Genomic DNA, 16451 nt, shown 5'->3' with positions numbered 1-16451 from the left:
ATTGGAATCTAGCACACAAACAAACACTGAACAGAATGTCAGGTCTAGAAGCAGTCAAATATAGAAGAGATCCAATCATACCTCTGTATAACTTCTGATCTACCTTCTTACTTACCTCATCCTTACCTAGGATGCATGTTGGATGCATAGGAGTTTTGGCTTCTTTGCAGTCTAGAAGATTAAACTTCTTCAGAAGTTCCTTCACATACTTGGTTTGGTGAACATACGTTCCTTCTGATGTTTGATTTATTTGTATTCCAAGGAAATACTTGAGTTCTCCCATCATGCTCATTTCAAACTCAGCCTGCATAGACTCAGCAAACTCCTTTCCAAGTGTAGCATTAGATGTTCCAAAAATAATATCATCTACATATATTTGACAAATTAAAATATCCCTTTTAAAGGTTTTACAAAAGAGAGTAGTGTCCACTTTTCCTCTAGTGAAACCATTATCCAGAAGGAAAGAACTTAAGCGTTCATACCAAGCTCTGGGAGCTTGTTTCAATCCATACAACGATTTCTTTAGTTTAAAAACATGATTAGGAGACATAGAGTCTTCAAAACCAGGAGGTTGATGGACATAAACTTCTTCATCTATATAACCATTTAAGAAGGCACTCTTAACATCCATCTGATAGAGAGTGATGTTATGTTGAGTGGCAAATGAAATTAATAGACGAATAGATTCTAACCTGGCCACTGGTGCAAAGGTTTCTGTATAGTCAATCCCTTCTTGCTGACTATAACCCTGAGCCACCAGTCTGGCTTTGTTCCTTACCACTTCACCTTTCTCACTGAGCTTGTTTCTGAAGACCCATTTTGTACCGATTATATTGAATCCATCTGGTCTAGGAACAAGATCCCAAACATCATTCCTTGTAAACTGATTCAGTTCTTCTTGCATAGCAATTATCCAGTCTGGATCTTCTAGAGCATGATCAACAGAAGTTGGCTCGATCAAAGATACAAGACCTAATTGACAGTCTGCATTGTTCTTAAGGAATGCTCTTGTTCTGATTGGATCATCCTTCTTTCCAAGAATGACATCTTCTGAATGACCAGAAATGAGTCTGGATGATCTTCTGACAGATGGTTCTTCAGAAATGCTTAGATTCTCCAGAGAAGCTGATACTTGATCTTCAGATTCTTTTCTTCTGAGAAGCTCTGCTTCTGATGCGTTGCTTCTTGGCTCAACAACTTCTGATATATCAATATCACAATCTGCAAAATTATCAAACTGCTTTGGTTTTTCAGAACCAAGCTTATCATCAAACCTGATATTGATTGATTCTTCTACAATCAATGTTTCAGTATTGTATACTCTGTAACCTTTTGAGCGTTCAGAATATCCAAGAAGGAAACATTTTTGTGCTTTGGAATCAAACTTACCAAGATGATCTTTAGTGTTCAGAATAAAGCACACACATCCAAAAGGATGGAAATATGAAATGTTGGGCTTTATATTCTTCCACAATTCATAAGGAGTCTTATTTAGAATAGGTCTGATAGAGATTCTATTCTGAATATAGCATGCAGTGTTTATTGCTTCTGCCCAGAAATGCTTAGCCATATTGGTTTCATTGATCATGGTTCTGGCCATTTCTTGCAGAGTCCTATTCTTTCGTTCTACAACTCCATTTTGCTGTGGAGTTCTAGGACAAGAGAAATCATGGGCAATACCATTTTCTTTGAAGAACTCTTCAAAGAATCTGTTCTCAAATTCACCACCATGATCACTTCTAACCTTTATGATTTTACACTCTTTTTTAGATTGAATCTGAATGCAGAAATCAAAGAACACTGAATGAGACTCATCCTTGTGTTTCAAGAATTTTACCCATGTCCAGCGGCTATAATCATCTACGATGACTAATCCATATTTCTTCCCTCTGACAGATGCTGTTTTGACTGGGCCAAACAGATCAATGTGCAAGAGTTCTAATGGCCTTGAGGTAGAAACAACATTCTTGGACTTGAATGCAGGTTTGGAGAACTTGCCCTTCTGACATGCTTCACAAAGAGCATCTGATTTGAATTTCAGATTAGGGAGTCCTCTGACAAGATCCAGTTTTTTAATCTGAGAAATCTTTCTCAAACTAGCATGACCTAATCTTCTGTGCCAGACCCACTGCTCTTCAGAAACAGACATAAGACAAGTCACCTTCTGACTCATAAGATCTTGCAGATCTGTCTTATAAATGTTGTTCTTCCTCTTGCCTGTAAATAGGATTGAGCCATCCTTCTGATTTACAGCCTTGCAAGACTTTTGATTAAAGATTATATCATAACCATTGTCACTCAATTGACTGATAGATAAGAGGTTATGTGTTAATCCTTCTACAATAAGTACATTAGAAATGGAAGGAGAGTTACCAGACTTTATAGTTCCAGTGCCAATTATCTTGCCCTTCTAATCTCCTCCAAACTTGACTTCTCCTCCAGACTTAAGCACCAGGTCTTGGAACATAGACCTTCTTCCTGTCATGTGTCGTGAGCATCCAGAGTCCAGGTACCACGACATGTTGTGCTTTGTCCTTTTTGCAGCCAAGGATATCTGCAATAGGAATAATCTTATCCTTAGGTACCCACATTTTCTTGGGTCCTTTCTTGTTAGATTTTTTCAAGTTCTGATTGAACTTGGGTTTAACATTGTAAGCAGAAGGAGGAACAACATGATAATTCTTAATATGAGTTTCATGATATTTCCTAGGTTGTGTCACATGCTTTTTGGTGTGTGTTATGTGAAAACTTTGAGCATGTGAAGTGTGCCTAATATCATGGGAGTGGCCATACTTGAACTGATCATACAATGGCTTGTATGTGATTTTCATTTCATCAACAGGTTCAAGTTTGTATGGGGTTTCACCCTCAAAACCAATGCCGACTCTTTTGTTTCCAGACACAGCATATATCATAGAAGCTAGCTGACTTCTGCCAATACTTCTAGATAAGAACTTCCTGAAACTTAAATCATATTCTTTCAGAATATGGTTTAGACTAGGAGTGGATTTTTCTGAATTGGAAGGAGATCCAACATTATTGGATAATTTTAAAACTTTTTCTTTTAATTCAGAATTTTCCAACTCAAGCTTCTTCGTTTCAAATTCAAATAGCTTTTTCAGCTTTTTGTATTTGAGACTGATCTGAGACTTGAATTCCAGAAGTTCTGTTAGACTGGAAACTAACTCATCTCTAGTAAGTTCAGAAAATACCTCTTCAGAATCTGATTCTGATGTAGATTCTGATCCGTCATCTTCTGTCGCCATCAGCGCACAGTTAGCCTGCTCATCTTCAGAGTCTGAATCATCTTCTGACTCATCCCAGGTTGCCATAAGACCTTTCTTCTTATGAAACTTCTTCTTGGGATTTTCCTTCTGAAGTTTTGGGCATTCATTCTTGAAGTGTCCAGGCTCATTGCATTCATAGCACATGACCTTCTTCTTGTCAAATTTTCTGTCATCAGAAGATTCTCCATGTTCAAATTTCTTTGAACTTCTGACGCCTCTGAACTTCCTTTGCTTGTTCTTCCAGAGTTGATTTAGCCTTCTGGAGATCAAGGACAGTTCATCTTCTTCTTCAGATTCTGATTCTTCAGGATCTTCTTCTCTAGCCTGAAAAGCGTTAGTGCATTTCTTGATATTGGATTTTAATGCAATAGACTTACCTTTCTTTTGAGGCTCGTTTGCATCCAGTTCAATTTCATGACTCCTCAGGGCACTGATCAGCTCTTCCAAAGAGACTTCATTTAGATTCTTCGCAATCTTAAATGCAGTCACCATAGGACCCCATCTTCTGGGTAAGCTTCTGATGATCTTCTTTACGTGATCAGCCTTGGTGTATCCCTTGTCAAGAACTCTCAATCCAGCAGTAAGAGTTTGAAATCTTGAAAACATCTTTTCAATGTCTTCATCATCCTCCATCTTGAAGGCTTCATACTTCTGGATTAAAGCGAGAGCTTTAGTCTCCTTGACTTGAGCATTTCCTTCATGAGTCATTTTCAAGGACTCATATATGTCATAGGCCGTTTCCCTGTTAGATATCTTCTCATACTCAGCATGAGAGATAGCATTCAGCAAAACAGTTCTGCATTTATGATGATTCCTGAAAAGCTTCTTCTGATCATCGCTCATTTCTTGCCTTGTCAGCTTTACGCCACTGGCATTTACCGGATGTTTGTAACCATCCATCAGAAGATCCCATAGATCACCATCTAGACCAAGAAAGTAACTTTCCAGTTTATCTTTCCAGTATTCAAAGTTTTCACCATCAAATACCGGCGGTCTAGTATAACCATTGTTACCGTTGTGTTGCTCAGCAGAGCCAGATGTAGATGTAGACTTTGCAGTTTCATCAGCCATCTTTTACTGAAGCGTTTTTCTCTTCCTAAATCTTTTCTAAACACGGTTAAGTGCTTGCACCTTAGAACCGGCGCTCTGATGCCAATTGAAGGATAGAAAAACACTTAGAAAGGGGGGGTTTGAATAAGTGTAGCTTTAAAAACTTGACCGATAAAAATAAATTGCACAGTTATTTTTATCCTGGTTCGTTGTTAACTAAACTACTCCAGTCCACCCCCGCAGAGATGATTTACCTCAACTGAGGATTTAATCCACTAATCGCACGGATTACAATGGTTCTCCACTTAGTCAGCAACTAAGTCTTCCAGAGTCTTCTGATCACACACTGATCACTCCAGGAACAACTGCTTAGATACCCTCTAAGACTTTCTAGAGTATTCTGATCCACACGATCACTCTAGTTACAACCTGCTTAGATAACCTCTAAGACTTCCTAGAGTATTCTGATCCACACGATCACTCTAGTTCCTTACAACTTAATGTAATCAATTCTAAGAGTATTACAATTGCTTCTTAAAAGCTATAATCACAAACTGTGATATTTCTCTTAACGTTTAAGCTTAATCTCACTAATATATTACAACAGCAATGTAGTGAGCTTTGATGAAGATGAAGATTCTGAGCTTTGAATAGAACAGAGTTTCAGCAAGTTAATATGAGTTGTTTTGTTCAGAATCGTTAACCTTGCTTCTCATCAGAACTTCATATTTATAGGCGTTGGAGAAGATGACCGTTGAGTGCATTTAATGCTTTGCGTGTTCCGTACAGCATCGCATTTAATGTTATACGCTTTTGTCAACTACCTCGAGCCTTGTTCACGCTGTGTCTACTGACGTTGCCTTTAATAGCTTCTAACGTTCCTTTTGTCAGTCAGCGTAGCCTGCCACATGTACTTCCTTCTGATATGATGTTTGTGAATACAACGTTTGAATATCATCAGAGTCAAACAGCTTGGTGCAAAGCATCTTCTGATCTTCTGACCTTGAAGTGCTTCTGTGCGTGATACCATCAGAACTTCAGTGCTTCTGATCTCATGTTCTTCTGATGCTTCCATAGACCCATGTTCTGATTCTGCTTCGACCATCTTCTGATGTCTTGCCAGACCATGTTCTGATGTTGCATGCTGAACCCTTGAGACAAAGCTTCTGAGCGCTGAATTATGCATACTCTTTATATATTTCCTGAAAAGGAAATTGCATTGGATTAGAGTACCATATTATCTTAAGCAAAATTCATATTATTGTTATCATCAAAACTAAGATAATTGATCAGAACAAATCTTGTTCTAACAATAAGCTTCTGAGCCAATACAGGAATTCCAACAATAGACTTGTCTATTTTGGACAGAAGTGAATGAGGCGTAAACAACTTCTGCTCTTCATCTCTGGCCTCTTCATAAGACTCACCGCCGATTCAATTCTTTACACAAACATAACCAAGACCTGGACTTAAAATCTGAAAAAACTTGGTTACTGTCCCAGCAGGAAAAACCAGACTCATTGTCTTATGAGTCTTAACCATATCCTTAAGCAAACTGAAATGATGAACTTTCCACGTGAACTTCCCATTCAAAACATAAGAATATCGATTTGAGAAGGAAGACTCGATTCCGGTTCTTCAACATCCTTCCCCTCACTTTCATCCTCTGAGATGTCCTCTCTGTATAACTGAAGATCGCCAATAAGAAACCCTGAATTTGTCGTAGAAGACTCCTTTGAACCCTGCAGCGGTGAAAGTGGTACGATGATTGAATCAGGTGGCTCTAGCAGTGGAGAAGACGAGTCCCCAAGCGCTGGCGACATAGGCTCGAGGGGGGTGTCTTTGTCTTCGCCTTCTTCGGCGACATCGAGGGAGAAGACATCTTGGATAATGGTATGAACGAATTCGACTTGAGGTGTGTTGAGAGAGATTTCTTTATGGAAAACGGAGTATTGCATGTGGTCGTCGGAATCTAGGGATTCGTCAGCGGCGAGAGCAAGTGGAGAGGGAGTGGTGTTGAGAATGGCTTCGGGGATCTGAAGATTCTCTGATTCCGCAAAAACGAATGATTCTGAGTGATTGGGATTAGGGTTTGGATGCCCATTATGGGGGTTCCTCTGAATCTTCCATCGATTGGGATTACTGGGTAGTTGAAAGTTGGGATTTTGAGGAGGTTGAAAAGGAGAGTTGCGAGTAGAGGGTTGTTGCTGGAATCGAACGTAGTCGTTTGGAAGAGAATAGGTACTCAAGGTTTGGTCGCCATAGATGGTTTGTAGCTTGAAGGTAAAAAAGGAAGAAGGTTTTGTGGTTCGTGCACACTGAATCAATGAAAATGTCGCCAATTTTGTTTTCTCAAAAGGATAAACATATTTTTTTTTGAGTTTTTCTTAAAAAAGGGATGAGTCATTTTGAGAGACCTATCAAAATCTCTTCTATTTTTAGAATGAGTTTGATATTGATGACAAATTGTGGAAGAGGTGTCTGTTGGCTAGAATTGTTGATGATAATTATTGTAGTAATATGGATAAGGAGATGATGAATAGAATGAATATGGGTTATGATTAGGTGGATGTGGTGAATACCCCATGGTTTGGATACAAACTTGGTGATGATGATCCAACATGAATGTAACAAAGTGTAAAAAGTTCCTATGGAAATGATGGAAAGAATTGTGTGGTAGGAGTGGTGTCTATGGTGGAGTAGTATGAAAATGAAGGTGTGTGATAAGAATAATCTATAGGAGGATTTGAGTACATGGATGAAAGCACCAATACCCATACTAATAATATAAGTTCTATTATTACCCTTCTAACAATAACAATACTACTAATATAAATCATATAATACCCCTTCTATCAAATATGGTAAATCTTATCAAGAGACTTAAATAATGTGTAAGATGTTATATCCACGTCATCACGTTACATGCCACCTGAAAGCTATAAACATTAGTGATATCATCATACTTTCTTCTAACATATAAAAAATCATACTTTCTTCTACCTTTTATTTTAGTATAATATTATATAATGATTTATATCATCATATTAATTCAAATATTAACAAGGAAATATTCAAATTTGATTTTATTAAAGATTTCTCACTAGATTCCATGGGTCTCTCACGCACCATCGAATTGCCAAAAATACTCTCGTGCTTCTGTAGATGCATCTCCGGAAGCACCCATTTTTTTGTTTAACGTTATTTTGTTCCGTATGATTTGATTAATATTTTGTTACCTTGAGATTTTCTCAATTAATGAGGAAAATTTTAAATTAATTTCTCAATTAATTGAAAAAATCCCAAATTAATTAACTAGATGCAACATAAGCGTTAAAACATAGTAAAATTTTTTCCCAATTAATTAAAAAAATTCCAAATTAATTTTTCAATTAAGTTGGGAAAATCCCAAATTAATTGGTAAAATCCCAAATTAATTTCCCGATTAATTGAGAAAATCCATAAGATAACATAATATTCCGTAAATATATTTACGGAACACTCTATTTTAACTCTTGCAAAATAAGGATACTTTCGGATGTGCATCTATAAAAGTATGAGGCAAAATAAAAAATTCACATTGTTGCTAAGAGATCTATGGGGTGCATTGAGAAATTAACGATACTAAAATATTCTGACCGAAAATATTGCAAAACTAAAAGCAGTGTTTTAAAAACCGGACCGGACATCCAACCGGTGAGGGTACTTGGTCACTAGTTTATTGGTCGAACGATTGGGTCAATGGTCGAACCACATGACTAAACCGGGTTAAACCGGATAACTCGGTTGAATAGACCGGTCGTTATAACAAAATTATATAGGTATAAAATCTGTCGAACCGGATGATTCAGTCCCTACAAAATATAACTAGTACTTAAATTTTTTGAAAACATCATATTATAAAAAATTTTACAAGTTCATAATTTAAATTTAAATTTTATAGATAGGTATCACACACGATCAAATAGCACATAATTATAAAATATAAACAAAAGTTTAATCGCAACATAGTTTAATTGAATAATTTATAACAAAATAATTTCATTTCTATTATATTTAATTCAATAAAAGAAAAATTGTTTCAACGTTGGAATCTCCTTCCTCAATATCAAAATTATCAGTAACAAAATCAACCGTTACAACATTTTTTTATTTTTTTATTTTTTTATTTTAATTTTTATTTAAAATAGTTAAAATGGCATTGTTTTAATTTTTTAAAATAAAAAAAATTTAAAAAATTAAAAAATACATTTAAACCACTGGTTCACAAAAACCGCCGGTTTTCCCGGTTTTAGCGGTTCACACCGGTTCAATGACATTTCCGATCCAGCTATTGAACCAAACACCAATTCCCGGTTCAATCGGTCCGACCGGTCGGTCCGATTTTTAAAACACTGATTAAAAGTAAAAAAAAAAAAATTTAAAAGCAAAATTGTTTAAGCCAGTAGAGAAAAGAAGAGAGAGTCTTGACTTGGTTTTTGCAATTGCAGAGTGTGCAAAGCAGAGAAGGGTCGTTGGTGTATGCGAAAACCATCGCATTCGCATTCGCATTCGCAATGGTTCCTTCCATTGCTATATTCTTCTTATCTTTCTCTTCTCTCTTTCTTCTCCACAATTCCCTTCCGGTGAACGATCACGATCACCTCACCTCTCAGATCAACCAAATCAACCTCAAAATCACTCACTTAGGTAATCAATCAAACAACACTCTTCTTCTTCTTCACATCCTATCATTCAAATTACGTCGCATTTCACTTTGAACTGAATCACTTGAATGCAGAATCGGTTCTCGAAGAAACCAATCGAAAGGTAACAGAAAGGGATTTGTATATAGAAGAATCCGAAAAGCGAATGAATGAAATGGCGGAGAAAATTCAGCATCTGAACTCTACTCTCTCTTCGTTGAAGGTTTATCCCTAATTCTAACCTAATTTTACTAAAATTGATTTGATTATATTTGAGAACAATGCATTGATCTATTTTGCAGGATGATTCATTGCATGCCGAGACACGACTTAAAGCTTTGGAAGAAGAGGTATTTGAATTCACTGTTACTTGTTTGTATAAATTGATTTTTGTGATTTAATTGAAAGTTCAACTGATTTGAGGAATAGGTGTGGAAATGCATAGGTACAACTTCTTTGGTCTGCATTGAGAAAGAACAACTTTGATCTCCATATTTTGAAATCTAAAGCCGAAGATGGTGAAAAGAGAATGGAAGAAGTTACTTCAAGAGTTGAAACGGTTTGTGCATTATCTATGTTATTGTTTTCTTCATATATGAACTGAGATTTTTTGTTCTACATATTTTGTTTATAGTGGTTACTGTGGTATTGGTATATAAATATAAGGGGAATTCAAAATCCTTTTGTGTGTTATAGAAATGGATGATTTCTCAATAATTTGTACTCTAAGCAATGAAATATACTTAATTGTATCCTTAATAGTTTTTTGAATTGGCGGCGGATAGAATTGATTCTGACATAATTGAGTTTAGTAGAATTGTTTTTTTACAAAATTGAGTTTAGCAAAATTGATTTATGTTTGGATACATTTATGTAAAAGTGAGTTGAGCAATAAATTTCAGTATAAAAATCACTCAAAATCAATTCTGGAGGCAAAAGCTACAAATTCTAGCTTCAAGTAGAATCAATTCTACTTTTGATAAACCAAACACCTCAAAATCTCCCAGAATCAATTCTACATCTCTAGAATTGATTTTGGGTCTTCCAAAAGCCAATCCAAACATGCTATAAATCCTATATTCAATATAGTCGTTGAATTTTGTGCACGGAACAGCTACTGTAGAGGGAGGATCCGTGAAAGTTATTTTAGTGTTGAGAGAGATAGAGAGAGGAATTGCAAGTAATCTACTGAGGATCTTTGAAAAATTTCTAGAAATACTTGATCATTCTAAGGAGTTCTTGTCTATGCTCCAAGATTAATCTGGTTTACAAGTTTATGTATTGTATCATTTTCTCTGTGGGGGGTTTTATGTCACATATTGTTGGTAATCTGTTCTTTGAGTATGAGTTGTTGAGCCTTAAGAGTGTATGATAAGGCAAAATAGTGATTTGTGCCATAAATTAACTATGATGTTGTTAACGAATTTTGTTACTCGACCTTTCCTAGCTAACCAACAACTGATAAGCACGGGTGGGCATGTGTATCAAATGGATGAACAATGATCCATATAACAAGAAAGAATGTCTGTTTAGAAGTATATATAATCTGTTTTGATCTAGTAATTACTATATTATAGCTCACAGGTTTCAGCTGATATAGATGTCCACTATGAATTTGTTTATTTTATATGCAATTTAACATTTTTTTTCTACTCATTAATTTGAGCCTGGGTTGAAATAATTCATAGATCCTTGCATTAGTTGATGTTATTCATTTTTTTTCATTCAGATGAGTAGCATTGTGACTGAACAGTGGATTCAAGTTCAGCATCTTGAGCAGGCTCTTCACATTGCCAAAGTATGTAAAGTTTATCCTCTTATATAAATTTTTCCGGAAACCTTAACAAAATTACATTTGTGTTTTTTGTGCTTGTCATTTACTTTCTTTTTGTGTAAAGACGAGGGCTCTAAAGGCTCAAAGGCAAGCGAGTTTAGCAAGATGCACATTCTTGAAGGTAATTTAATTATTCCGTTTGAAAACATTCATATATGTCCCAAATCATAATTTCTCAGGCTCTTTTCATATATTTGTTTGTTCCTTAGTTTATTAACAGCCTCCATGATGATCTTCGGGCAATGGAATCATTTGTATTTGGTGAAAGACCTATAGTAGGGTCATTCATCTCAAGAGCTACGGATCACTTGAAGAGATGCTATTCAATGACCAAAAAGTATCACCATCAGGTCTGTGCATGAGAATATATTTGTTTTTGGTTAATATTTGATAGATATATGTGAAAGAAAAGATTGCTAAGATCTGATGGGCCATTCATCTTAATTGTATGTGTAGCTTCAAAGTTCCATAAAAAATGTTATGAAGAGAAATGAATTGACTGCTTCTCTTGCAAATGATGAATTCGTTTTCTTCGTGGTAAGCTTAATGCTTTCGGTTTACCTATCAAATCTAAATTATTTAGATAGCTAAGATTTAACTGTTCTTTATAAACTTGTGGTGTCGTTCTTTGATCATGCGATTATGTTTTCAGGCATCTGCTATAATCACCTTTCCATTAATGAGCGCCTGGATGTTGTTTTCATCATAAATCATAATCGCTGGGGACACAAGTTTATTTTCCGACTGGAAGATGTCTTAGGACTGTTTCTATAGTGACTGACTTCACACTCAGATATTGAACTCTCTAAATGAAACTTTTTCACACTTAGACATTGAACTCTCTAAATAAAACTAGATAGGTAAAACTGCATGTAATGCTTGGGTGCTCTATATTGCTCAAGACAGTGGTTAGTTTGTTGATGACTACGTTACTTTCAAATATTTTAACAAAATGATAATTTTTTTTTCCTAAGGAACAAAATGATCATATCTACTATGAAACGGAGGGAGTGGCTTTTAAGAAAACAATTATAGTAGTTGATAATTTTTTATATTATAATAAGTCGTTTTGAGACTATTACATAATATAAAAAAAAATTATGAAGAGTTTTAAAAAATTGTCTAATTATTAGTATGTGAAAAATAAATGTAAAAAATTAGAAAAAGAGAAACAAATAATTGCTTGACAAAATAATAGAAAAAATAAAACTAACAATTCATTAGTATTGTAAATTTACTTATAATTTATAAGGGTTTAATTGATATGTACTGACAGGGTAAAATAGTTTTAAAATAGTCATCCAATCGAAAATCAACATTCTTCCTGTCAATAATTTTTTTTGAAAATAAAAGCGTAATGTAATTGAATACATGATCGTGATTGGTTGATAGTGTAAAATTGATTAATACTGTCGGTGGATCATCCATTTTCTGAATTTAGAATAAGTTTTTTCTTCAAAGTAATATTGTAAGAACTCCAAAATTTATATAAATTTAAAAATAAATTGTAAGAACGATTCAAGCTTATACATATTTTCACAACAATTTATTAAATTATAAATAAACACCTATTTCTAATGCAAGAACTCCTTCTAAACAATAAAAGGTCATAAATGTAAAATACACATCCTCGTCAAATTTTATCCGGTCTGTGCAATTCTCAGCCTCATTTCCTTCCCTCTTTTTCTCCAACGAAACAACCATGGAAGACACAACATGGTCGCAAAAACTCCACGCCCTAACCCACATCCTCACAACCCCCACAACAACCCCATCTCTCCACTCTCAATTCTTCATCGCCACCCAAATCCCATGCTACCTCAACTGGGACTACCCTCCAATCCTCTGCTCAAACCCATCTCTTCTCCAAAAATGGGAACTCTCATTCCTCCTCAAAAGGCTCACCATATTGGGTTCTCCCAAAACTTCTTGGAGGTCAAAGTGTCCATACCACCACCCTCCACCATTGATTCTTGCTAAGGGAGTTGAGGAAGCAAAATGGGGAAATGAAGAGAGGAAGAGTTATGCTAGGAAGAGGCTTTATAGGAAACCTTTGGGTAGAGAACTTAATCCTTTTTTAGCTGTTGTGTTGCCTCATGTTTTGTTGTTTTCGTTTGTGATATGGAATCCGTTTAGTTATCTTGATTGAAAAACATAGTATCCTTAATTTGAGGTTATAACATTTGGTTTGTTTTAGTTTGGTATTAGCTTTTTGAGTCTTGTGACAAATGGATCATTTAATGATTTGATGTTGAGTATGATCTAGTTGTAAAATTTAATTAATGATGGTTCTTGTAGAATCATGAATAAAAGTAAAACCACAAAAGAACTATCTTTATAATTCTTGCAAGGAGGAAAACTTTCAATGTTCATTACAAAGAGTAAAGGTTTGTAAAATGGATGATGATGATTCAAGGGAAGAAGGTGCAAGTAATTTGGCTTGACTTCAACTATCTACCTAAAAATGAGACATGCTTAGTCTCTTCTTAATATACCCTTTCACAAACAAAAAAAAAAACCAATTTACACTACAAAAGCTTTTTATGGTAATTGACTAAATTGACTAAATGAAATTGTAATAACCAATTAAAATATTCCTTTCATCTAAGTGACACCATCTTTTTTTTCAAATTTTGTTGAAACACTCCTTTATCCACCTGGTAAAACCATAACAATTATTTAAAACTTTTTCTTTTCCTTCAAACTCACTTCTATCCTCTTCTTCTCACTTATTTTTCTCTCTCCTTCCTTTATTATTTAATAAAATTAAATTTATATAATTATCATTTATTTTATAATGAATTAATTTAATTTTTCAAATTTACATGTTTAATCAAAATCTATCATTATTTCACGGGTCACTATCACCACAATACTTTTTTTATTTTAATTAACAAACTATTTATAAATGTTTATAGTTATTAATAATATTTATAAATATTTATAATTATTAAACATCATGGATTTGAAAATGTTGGTTCTTTGCCACATATTTATTGGTACTTGTCGCGGGGAAAAATCGTTGTCCTTTTTCGGGATGAGACACCTGATGCCTTCTTTGGGCTCGAGTGCTCAAAAAATGATTTTCCTTTTGTACCGACCAAACTTTTTATTGTTTCCAAAGGAGGAAAAGGAAAAAAGCTGCAATAACCTAAAAGTGGGGGGAGAGATCTTTGGGTAAGAGGGTTGGTTATACGAAGGGAAGGTATTAGCACCCAACGTATCTATAGTACTCTATAGGTTTCTTTGCTTTGTTTTTCATTCCATGTTATTGAGAGGTTCTTGTGAAATAGGTGGGACCTAAGGTGTTTGTTTGATTATGCTCGCAAAGATCATCGCGATCCTCTGCATACATATCCCTTAGAGGGAATCAGAGCATCTGTAGCTCGGGGTCTACGGGTGCTAAGGTTTGAATGGTTTGAGGGAGAAGTTTTGCTCGCCAAGGATACGACCTTGTGCCTACGTATTCTCAAAGGGATGTTGAGAAAGTCAGAGCAATCGTAGTTCCCACTTATGCTAGTGGAAGCAAAGGAAAATAGACAAATGTCATCTAAATGCTCGATGTATCTAATCTATATCATCACATACATCTGTTTGATTTTTTTTTTGTTTGTTTAACCAGCCTTGTGGCAAAAACTTTCAATGAAGTCAGCCTTGTGACAAAAAGTTTTGATTAATCAGCCAGCCTCGTGGCAAAAGTTTCAATGAAGTCAGCCTTGTGACAAAAACTTTGATTAATCAGCTAGTACGGTGGCAAAACGGTTTGATTGATTAGCCAGCCTTGTGGCAAAAAGAAGTTTGATTGATTAGCCAGACTTGTGGCAAAAAAGTTTGATTGATTGATTGTTTGTGATGATATAGAAGAGATACTCCTATCATAGAGATGATAAATGTCTAATCTCCTAGGGTATCTGATTTGGATATTTGGGATGCTTATAAGAAGCCCGTGGGTCCTTGTACGAAGCCCAAGAGGAGGCTATCCGAGGGTCCTTGCATTGTAAGCCCAAGAGGAGGCTATGGGAGGGACAATCCAGGGTCCTTGCATTGTAAGCCCAAGAGGAGGCTATGGGAGGGACACTCGTTTGTACAAAGCCCAAGGGGAGGCGTGGTATAGTTGGTTTGAGCTCTTAGAGCGATTTCACCGGGAAACCATACTCTATGTCCTAACCTAAACTAGGGAGATTCTTGCACGAAGCCCAATAGGAGGCTATGGGGAACCTAGTGTTGTACTAAGTTGAACAAGCATATAACACAATCACAAGTATGAACAAGTACGAACAAACATGAACAAGTACATGAACAAATATGAACAGTTATACATATATATGACAAGGTGTGTGTATATAATGGAGTTTATGAAGGAAATATACCTGTAAGCATGATCCATTTGTATACACGGGGGGCTCGGGACTCATACTCGGGGAGAGGCCCATTTGAGTTTATTCAAAGCTAAGTAAACAGGTATTTACAAAGGGGCTTGGGACTTATACCTACATGGAGGCCCATGGTATATTTTTGGGAAGATTTAAAGAAAAACCTTCATTTTTGGTTTGTTACTCAAAGTTTAGAAAAACAGATTGAGATATGTACAAAAATGTGTGTGTACAATGAAATACCTAATTTCATGTACAGGAATGGGTATGTACAAAAGGGGCTTGGGACTTATACCTACATGGAGGCCCGTGGTATATTTTTGGGAAGATTTAAAGAAAAACCTTCATTTTTGGTTTGTTACTCAAAGTTTAGAAAAACAGATTGAGATATGTACAAAAATGTGTGTGTACAATGAAATACCTAATTTCATGTACAGGAATGGGTATGTACAAAAGGGGCTTGGGACTTATACCTACATGGAGGCCCGTGGTATATTTACAAAACATGGTTGATTGTTTTATTTACAGACGCGTCGTTTGAAAAACTGTTTGAAAGTTTTTGTTTTTGAAAGAGTTTTCTGTATAAAGAAAAACTGTAAAAAAGGAAAAAAGGAGTGAGTCTTATACTCTCTAATATTCGAGAGGCCCCACATCGTTTTGAAAATCAATTGATCAATTAAAAAGATTTAATCAATAGTTTCAAAAAGAAATGGTTTATCGTCTTTGAAAAGAATCGCGATCGCTTGTTTTAAATCGGTTTGAATTTTGAAAGGAGTCAAATTAATCAAGATAAACAAAAAGATTATCTTCAATTAACACTTAGATGATCAGGGTTTGCTCAAAAAATATTTACAAGTGATTAAGTTTGAAAATCAAATGAAAAATAATATTTAAAAGTATTAAAATACTTAAAAATAAGTCATTTTAAACCTATTTAAAAATGTATCAAATAAATATTTTTTGATGATTTTTTTTTGATATTCTTAAAATATATGTGTTAAACAAGAAGTGTGTAAAAAATGAATGAAAAATGAATTAATTTGGTTAGTTAATTAATTAAATGAAGTTTGTGTAAAAAAACCAAAGAAAATAAGTGATAAAAAAAATAAGGGATGGGCCAGCCAAGGCTTGAACCCACGCCCTTTTGGTTTCAAGTCCAAAAGCTTTACCAACTGAGCCACGCGCGTGGCTTGTAATGAAGATGCAAAGGTTAAAATATATT

General features: G+C 35.1%; 2 protein-coding genes across 2 annotated transcripts; both read left to right on the top strand.

Moving 5' to 3' along the window:
• Positions 1–8791: 8791 nt before the first annotated feature.
• Positions 8792–11838, top strand: LOC131623303 (uncharacterized). Its single transcript, XM_058894304.1, has 9 exons — positions 8792–9026; positions 9118–9245; positions 9325–9372; positions 9468–9581; positions 10752–10820; positions 10921–10977; positions 11066–11206; positions 11313–11393; positions 11509–11838. The coding sequence occupies exons 1-9, from the start codon at positions 8894–8896 to the stop codon at positions 11563–11565; spliced, it is 828 nt and encodes a 275-aa protein (XP_058750287.1). The 5' UTR covers positions 8792–8893; the 3' UTR covers positions 11566–11838.
• Positions 11839–12458: 620 nt separating this feature from the next.
• Positions 12459–13063, top strand: LOC131623297 (uncharacterized). The gene has a single exon (XM_058894298.1). The coding sequence runs from the start codon at positions 12559–12561 to the stop codon at positions 13003–13005; it is 447 nt and encodes a 148-aa protein (XP_058750281.1). The 5' UTR covers positions 12459–12558; the 3' UTR covers positions 13006–13063.
• The last annotated feature ends 3388 nt before the right edge of the window (positions 13064–16451 follow it).

Source organism: Vicia villosa, linkage group LG1, assembly GCF_029867415.1.
Source record: "Vicia villosa cultivar HV-30 ecotype Madison, WI linkage group LG1, Vvil1.0, whole genome shotgun sequence".
NCBI lineage: Eukaryota > Viridiplantae > Streptophyta > Magnoliopsida > Fabales > Fabaceae > Vicia > Vicia villosa.
Note: the sequence above shows the minus strand (reverse complement) of the source record. Positions and strands in the feature narration are given on the sequence as shown.

Bases quoted from the DNA above. Each gene is read 5' to 3' on its own strand.
- LOC131623297 (XM_058894298.1), top strand. From the start codon at position 12,559: ATGGAAGACACAACATGGTCGCAAAAACTCCACGCCCTAACCCACATC.
- LOC131623303 (XM_058894304.1), top strand. From the start codon at position 8,894: ATGGTTCCTTCCATTGCTATATTCTTCTTATCTTTCTCTTCTCTCTTT. The intron at 11,207-11,312 runs GTCTGTGCATGA...TTGTATGTGTAG, and splicing joins CCAAAAAGTATCACCATCAG to CTTCAAAGTTCCATAAAAAA. The intron at 11,394-11,508 runs GTAAGCTTAATG...TTATGTTTTCAG, and splicing joins ATGAATTCGTTTTCTTCGTG to GCATCTGCTATAATCACCTT.